General features: G+C 36.1%; 1 protein-coding gene across 1 annotated transcript; it reads left to right on the top strand.

Moving 5' to 3' along the window:
- The first annotated feature begins 2,399 nt into the window (after positions 1 to 2,399).
- LOC120626364 (slit homolog 1 protein) lies at positions 2,400 to 7,488 on the top strand. Its single transcript, XM_039893868.1, has 2 exons — positions 2,400 to 5,300; positions 7,436 to 7,488. Exon 1 carries the CDS (start codon positions 2,765 to 2,767, stop codon positions 5,237 to 5,239), a length of 2,475 nt encoding a protein of 824 aa, XP_039749802.1. The 5' UTR covers positions 2,400 to 2,764; the 3' UTR covers positions 5,240 to 5,300; positions 7,436 to 7,488.
- Positions 7,489 to 8,629: the final 1,141 nt, after the last annotated feature.

Raw genomic sequence — 8,629 nt, 5'->3', positions numbered from 1 at the left:
TCTACAGTTTCAGCTATAGTAGGTAGTAAACTGAAATTTTCAGTCCACTTGTTTCTGCGGAGTACGGTGTCTATCATAGCGAGTATCGAATATAATTAAAAAAAAAAACAAGCATAAGAGAGGGTCCTACCTATTAAATTTAAATAAAAATATATTTTTTTAATAAAAACGTGTGTTAAATATGCTTATATTATTTTTTTAAATTATTGCAATTATATTTTTCGAAGTTTAGTTATTATTCTAATTATAATAATGGACGTTACATATGTATGTATGTCAAAGTGTCAAAAGAAGAATAATTGTTATATTCGACGTCATTTATAAAAAATCGTCGTATGTGCCAATATTTATTCTGTATTATCGAGGAGCCTGTTTTGACTGATCATCGTTATCAAATATTGGCTTGTTCTCGCCAGACCCGTCCAGATAGTTCTTATCTTAAGAATTTTAATATTGTATTTATTACTGATCATATTTGGTCAGATTGTTTTACATACTCCGCATCATCTTCAGTCTTTTAATGTCTCACTGCTGGGTAAAGATTTTCCTAATAGGAGGGAAGAATTCAAATCTCAGTCCCACCACGCTGCTCCAATCTGGTATGGCGGGCTAACAATGCAATAAATAATCAAAATGGGAGTTCCCTACTCGTAGGGTGACAAATTGTTATTGGATGGGAGCAGACGTTACATAGCGGAAATCCATGATATACCATGAAAATAAAGCTTAATTTGCTATACTCCGCGAAAAGCAGGAGAATCTGTACGGTGTAATTTATAATTTCCTCATTCATAATACTCCACACTGAACAGATCTTCGGCAATGTACCCTCTACGCACGTTTCGCTATGAAACAGGAGCATCCTCAGGAGATGTTGACTTTACAATTAATTGTGAAGTCAACTTGTTAAGCTAAGCAGTCTAGCAAATTAAGCTTGATTTTCATGGTGACAAATTGTTGTTCAGCGGCTACCAGTACCACGTTGTTTTTGAGCCAGTTATTTCACGATCACGTGTTGCTATGGCATCTATGTTATTTCCTGGAGGAATTTATATGGAGTTGTCGTACTGAACCCTTTGTGAGCGAGTCCAACTTGCACTTGTTTCTTTTCCTATCTTCCTGTCTTTGGTAAAAGGCTTTCTCTGCAATTGTAACATTAAAACCTTTGCTTTATTTATTGAGTTACAATCTAAATATGTTTATGTCAGTAATCAATCAGAAACTACTTGATAAACTTACTTACTTAAAAGTTGGTGATGGAGTCAGAAAGGCAGTTTAAGGGCCAAAAATTCTCATTGGGTTTTATTAAAAAATATCTGTAGTTGGAGAAATGGCGGATTCCATCCCCGTGCCATGGAAAGTTAAACTAAGCCATTAGTCACTATTATTATCGCAAGCATACTTGGTAATAGTGGTTATAGCCCGTCTATCCGCATTGAAGCAGCGTAATTCTATTCTCTAAAACTCTATCTCTTATTAGAGAGGAGGATCGTGCCCACTGGAAGGACGTTCACAGGTTGAGGATAAGGTGGCTAGCATATTCTCTGACCTCATCTCACGCCGTAGAAATAAGTTCCACCCTCATCATTTGGATGACTGATATTCTTCTACTATTCGAAATACCAGATATTTTCTACCGCACACTTGCAAATTATGGAACAATCTCCCATCAGATGTGTTTCCTCAAAAATACAATCTAGAGTTATTCAAGGACCGGATAGACAAATTCCTTAAAAGCCGGCAACGCATCGTTGGCTCCTCTGGTGCTGCAGATGGTTATGGGCGGCGGTGATTTTTAACATCAGGTGACCCACATGCTTGTTTGCCCGCTATTAATATAAAAAAAAAATACAAATGTAAAATTTTTACCAAACTCACTTAACTCCCACCTTGATAGTAAGTATTAAAAATAACTACCTATAAATGTGTTTATATCAAACAGTGTTTAAAGTTCCCTATATAAGATATATACGTTTTCTATCCACTTTTTGTTTATTCTAACGATTAAGTTTATTAGCAGCTATTTGATTTGTGTACATGCTACTTTGTTTGGTTAACTAGTTTTAAGTAACTGCCTTAATAATCCTTATTAAATAAGCAGTTTGATCTAACTTGCCGGCTCAGTTTACGGACCGTTAAAATCAAACACCCAGCCAGGAGCTATCTCTAGAAGGAATATAGAGCGTGCACTCCCAAATACTTACGTTACCGAAATATCGTAGCAGGCAGCGCCAAGTATGATATAAGATACTCGAAGATGTAAAGGTATAAATAGTGGCGTAGAAGTCAGTTGACTAAATAAAAATGTGGTCGTGAGGGGTTGTAAGCGGAGCCTTCAGAGCGCCGGCGCCGCGAGTTGCCGTCGCTTCAGGCAGTTCGTGGCCAGACTTGCCGGCGCCAGCACGGCCGACGGCCGACGCGACCCCACGGATAACGCATCGACATCACTCGATGAGATACGACTACGCCTGTCGATGTGACCAGTGCAACGCGCTTAGCACGTGTGACAACCCCGTGCTCGACACCAAAGCGAGTGCCGCGTTTCATCTAATTCAACTTCGCCAAGTGAGCATGAGTGACAGTGAACTTTACGTGACTTGAAAGTGGCTGTGTTGTGAACTCACAGTGACAACTATGTTTTACTTACGCAACGTTCGAATGGACATTTGTCACGCTCACCCAAGGAGTAACAAGTTTCAATTACGCCAACTTCTGTGCCATCTAGTTTTTAATCCAGCTTAAGTGAACACTTGAAGTGTACGAAATGGCTCCTTTGTTTAGGGAAAGTTTAGTACTAATTTTTATAATATCGTGGCAAGTGAATAACTTAATATTGGCATGCCCAAAAATATGTGAATGTAGGACTAACACGACGGCATGCGAAATGTGTTCCTTTAATGTGACTCTGAAAGATAATATAAATAAGCATGAGTTGGAGGTTTGCTGTCAGAAAGATTTGGAACTTTTTAATTGGATACAAAACAACACCAACAAATCTATCTCGGAAATCGTTATAGAATACAAGAGTACGTGTAATACAAGCCGAATCGAAGTCGACTTTCCTTACTTAGATACGTACTCCATCACTATGCGAAACAATAGTTTAACGAAGTTACGAATAAACGTGAAATTTAACAACGTACGCGTTATTGATTTATCTATGAATAAGCTGCAATTGATAAACAATGGACTGTTTAATAATTTTACGAACCTCAGGAAACTAATTTTAAATAGAAATCATATTTCAAAAATTTATGAAAACAGTTTTTTTGGACTCGTTAAATTAGAGACCCTGGATTTGTCTGAGAATTATTTAACTGTACTTGCGAACGTGTTTTTGCCGCTGAAAAATCTTCAACATCTGAATCTAAGCCGGAATAATTTAGAATTTATACATAACAATTACTTCAACAATTTTTTACTCCAGCATCTGGATATTTCGCACAATAATCTAAGGAAAGTATCACCGGGAGCTTTGCAGCAATTACCTAATCTGGCACGGCTGCTCCTCACAGATAACCCGCATTTAGGAATTACACAGTTGGATACACAATTGCTAGTTGGTACCGGCCGGAGACTACAACAAATCGATGCATCGAGAACCGGCCTTTGCCAAGTTCCTGAAGCGTTTACCCATTCTGTGCGATTTCTATCCCTCGTTGGAAACAGAATAACATCAATAAGATGTGGCGATTTAGATAGTTACCCATTGTTGCAATCTTTAGATTTTTGTGACAACAAAATCGCAACGATTGAAGACGACTCCTTGGGTAGATTAGAAATGCTTTTATTTCTTAACATTAATAAGAACCTACTGTCGAAGGTGCCAAGATCATTGCCCGATGGATTGAAGTATTTGTCTATAAACGAAAATTTAATCAGAAACGTTACTACGCCCGACTTTAAAGATTTACCAAATCTTCGTATACTGTTGTTAAAAAGTAACCAGATTCAATATATTCAAGATCGGGTTTTCGACGACCTATTATCGTTAGAAATGCTTGATATATCTCACAACCCAATTAAGTTTTTATCACCAAGTACTTTTGACGGCCCATTATCACTTCGAGATTTAAGGCTTTGTCACTTGAACATGTCTGTACCTGTACAAGAGGGGACATTTCCTCTATCATCACCCGAGAGCGTCCAAATGCTGCATCTCCAATCTAGTCCCGGCTTAGCAAAACAATTGCTTTCTGACTCAGCGGCTTTAGCGGCATTTTCCCATTTACAGTACTTAGATTTGAGGATGAACAATCTTACTGAAATACGTAATGATTTATTATTTTACTTAGGTCAGTTGAAAACTTTAAGACTGCATGGAAATAATATAAATTGTAGTGCCGAATTATGGTTATCTGATTGGTTGAATACGAACAAAAGTTTTTCACACTCTGAAACCTGTTACTTCTCATCTGTGGAGGCTAAATCAGAAATATCTAAATACAACTGTACATTTCCAGAAACATTTACTATAAGTGAGAGCCTTCCACCTGTAAATCTGTATAGCACTGAAATGATAAATAAGTTACTTAGATATTACGGATATTTGAATAATAAAACAGAGAGAATAAAACATAATAACAGCACTAACATTAAAAATGACATTAATCTTGTTGAGATTAAGAAAAATAATGTAGAAAACCGTAATTTTCAGTCTATCTTTAAAGATGACATAGAAAATAGAATTTCGAGAAATGAAAATAGAATAACTTCAAATGATTATTTAAATGAATCATCGTATGTTAAAATTAGGGAATCGTCGAAAGTCTTGGATCAAAATAAAATTCAGAAAGATCAATTAAATATTGATCATAGATTCTTAGATATTGAACAGTACATTCCAATATCAACGCGTTCGCCTAAAAAAGATGACGTAGACATGAGAGAAATTCGCATGGAAAAGAGTGCGGGTAAACGATTAAATACGCCGGTTTCTACAAAGGAATCTAAACCAATTATTTGGACGACTGAATATCAAATCATTCGATATCCTGCAGTAACTGAGGCGTACACTATAAACCCTAACGTTCGATTGGAATATTCATCGTTTAAAGCTACACACACGAATTATGCCCAATATATAGGAATGATCGCAGTTATAAGTCTTATACTGATTTCATTGATACTATGGGCGAGCTTTCGTCTGAGATATAAAAGAAGACAAGTTCGAGCTTTGAATATTGATATGGAGGACCAAATAGAAGTGTCGAATATATCCGGAGGGATATTATGGTGACATCTCCGAGCAGCCGATCCAACGCCTTTTGAATACGATTCCCTTTTAACGTAGCAATCATGTAAGTATCTATCACTATTTTGTATAGTACCTAAAGATTTATTGTGCAACATACATAGTATAACTAAGTATTTATTTTCGAATATAATTAAAATTAGATTAAAAGATTTAATTCTAACTTAGGACGATGGTGAAGATTAAGAATCTGATTTAGAGCTGGAACTTTTAGGTATGACACTAACATAATTGATAATAATGCACTCACGGCTTCAGACATGAGTGTATTGTTTATACACTCGTGAGTGATATATATCAAATTAATAGCGACAGTAAACGCGCCGCGTTCAACCTGTACCCTACTTCGCAGTTCTATTCATCTCGTAGTAGTTGAGCTCTTTGTGACAGAACTCGGCCGGGGAAGTACTACTACTACGCTTATTTCTGCCGCTAAGCAGGTTTGTTGCAATTCTGTGCTCCGGTATGAAGGGCGTGGTTGCCGGTGTAATGACAGGCACATGAGGTTTACCACCTACGCCTCAGGTTGATGGACACATTGTGGCACGTTGCACGACGTGTTTCTTGCATACCCTGCGAAGTGTTGTTCTAAATATTGGATAGAAGCAGGCGTTACTTTGCGGAAATCTATAATATATTATGAAAATTAAAGTACGTACGGTGCGTAGAGGGTACATTGCCGAAATGAAGAGAATGAATGATTGAAGAAATTATAAATTACATCATACAGATTCTCAAGTGTTGTTCTGTTTATAAGCGATGGTTTATCAGTCACCAATATGTGATAGGTACCACCAGTAGGTGTAGGTAGGTGCACCAGTAGGTGGGCCCCAATGGCGATCATAGGGGGTATTCACAGGTTATGCAGATGATATAAAATGATGAAAATCTCCGGTACGAGTCATTAAAAACTTAAGGATAGCCATTGGTATGAGTAATAAAAGCCTACCCTTAAGTATTTATAACTTGTACTGGAGACTTTCTACATTTTATATCATATGTATACCTTGTGCATACCCTCTATGCACGCCATTGGTCTGCCGTTAACTATTACTATTAAAAAACGATAGACGCAAACTTGAATGCTGTTAAGGAAGCAGGTTAGCGGTTCGGTTAGGGTTTGCGTTTACGTGCTGGCCACGGGGTTTCGCATCGCGGGAAATTTCGCGCGCTGAGATATGGGCACCTGCGTCGCACGCCGCGCTTTTGTTTCATTATCGACGCGCCACACATCTGTTTCAGTCACCAAACGTTTCTCCGAAGTGTCTCGTGGCCAGCACATTCGTAAAATTATGTACAATTCCTTGACTAGATTCAATTCGAATGTAACTTCGATGTTCGAATTAACACAACACCATGTCCTTCACTTGCTAAAAGCATTCACATTTGCAATCGAAGATACGTTGAGTGGTACTTCGAACCAAAACCTTAATTTGCCTTTGTATTTTATAATCCGTTATAACTAAATAAATCTCAGCATCATAAACGTAAAATGTAAATACTTAGTTGAAGTTGGAAAAGAGCAACAGTTTCTTGCCGGCTTCATCTCGGTGGAATCTGCCTTTCGAACCGGTGGTTGAGTCACTACAAACAGACAGACTTGACGTTTCAAAAGTGCTTATATTAGGCCAATTTTACACTCTTCATTATCAATCTATTAAAGAGAAAGGGTTAAGGCCTAAGTACACCACGCTAGCCCAGTATGTATTGGTAGACTTCATACACTTTTGAGAAAATTATGGAGAAGTCTCGGGCAATAAGATTTCCTCACGATGATTTGCTTCAGGGTGAAGCAAGTGTTATTTGAATTGCTTAAAACGAACTTAACCTAGAAAAGTTAAATGTTTGTACTAGGATTCGAACTCGCCTCATCGGAAGTAAAGTCGAATTCCTACCAATTTGGCTATCACCGTTTGCTCAGAAATGATGTAAAATACAAATATATACTGCGTATAAAAATTTTAGAATTCGCTGGATTTGAATCGGCATCTCTCCACCAATCGCAGCTTGAGTCCTTTGCCAATACGGCACTGTTTTCGTATCACCAATACACAAACAATGCATGGTACCATGCATTGTTTGATAGATAAAAACAAAATACAAAATCTGATATAATTGTTTTTCGATTAATCTAAGTTATTGAATTCCGCTTTAGGTAATTAGTTGTTTTTGCATTTTCAGTGTGAGGCGATCGGCTGCTGGAGAATGGAAGTGTTTGTGATATGATATTATTACATCTGAACGTACATATTTTTTTATGAAATAAGTACAAATAGATATACTGTAAGCGACCTAGATTTACTTTTTATCATTGTAAATAATGTAAACACGATTAAATATAAATCCGTAGTTTGTATTATAGTCATACTAATTTTAGATCATAATTTTGTATAATATGTATGTTTTTCTTTTATTGTAAATTTTCGATCAATAATAGATCGGAGTTGTAAATAGTAATTTCATAAAATACTATGTATAGATTTATATTCAACCATTTCATAATACGTCCTCTAAATCAAAAAAGCCTAAAATAATGATTGAAAAAACTTTTCTCTAAAGCATTTTATTAAAATACAAAAACAATTTTCTCAAACAATCAGGTTCCTTCCACTTTAGTTGAGTCACAAATAATCGAACAAACCTTATTTTTAAACGACTTACAAAAAAGGAGAAGGTTCTCAATTCGGTTGTATTTTTTTTTTTGTTGGTTAACTCAGAACCCATTTTCATCACATCAAGATCTGTTGAAGGGATCCTGGAGAAACTGAGTTTGAATGTTATAAAGACACCGATAGCGATATGAGTACTTTTTCAAGTAACTTAAGCATTTGCTATCGAAAAGCACCATTTGGTCAATTAAAACTGATGATGAAGACCACGGGATGGCCACCATAACTAAACAATAATAATTATTAAATCGATTATAGTATTTTGTAGGTACGCAATTTATGGTCACAATATAGGAGCTGATGTTGAAGTGTCGGGAACTCAAGACATTAAGACCCCGGCATCGGGAAAAGCAATATTTTGTAGAAAGTTATAAGCAGTTGACATTGACAATTTTAACTTATATATGATTGCAAACCTACCCACTAAAAAGCGTGAAAAATTAACTTTACTCGACACGTTCAGAAAATGATAATTTATATTCATTCATTTGACGTAGTATATCAATCATTGCTTTTATAAAAAAAAAATATTGACAAAAAAAACGACTTTGTTATGCAACTAAAAAGCCAGAAATAAATATTTTCTACAACATTTTTAAGTCGTTGCCAAGTAAAATGTAAAAAATTACTGGCTACAAAACAAATACAAATAAAAACGAATACGAATTAAATGATCTATACATTGCAACTTTCTATATTTTAATTG

The sequence above is a fragment of the Pararge aegeria genome, chromosome 9 (assembly GCF_905163445.1).
Source record: "Pararge aegeria chromosome 9, ilParAegt1.1, whole genome shotgun sequence".
Lineage (NCBI taxonomy): Eukaryota > Metazoa > Arthropoda > Insecta > Lepidoptera > Nymphalidae > Pararge > Pararge aegeria.
The sequence above is the reverse complement of the archived record's forward strand: the minus strand, read 5'-3'. Positions and strand labels throughout refer to the sequence as shown.

Coding starts and splice junctions, on each gene's coding strand:
- LOC120626364 (XM_039893868.1), top strand. CDS start 2,765: ATGGCTCCTTTGTTTAGGGAAAGTTTAGTACTAATTTTTATAATATCG.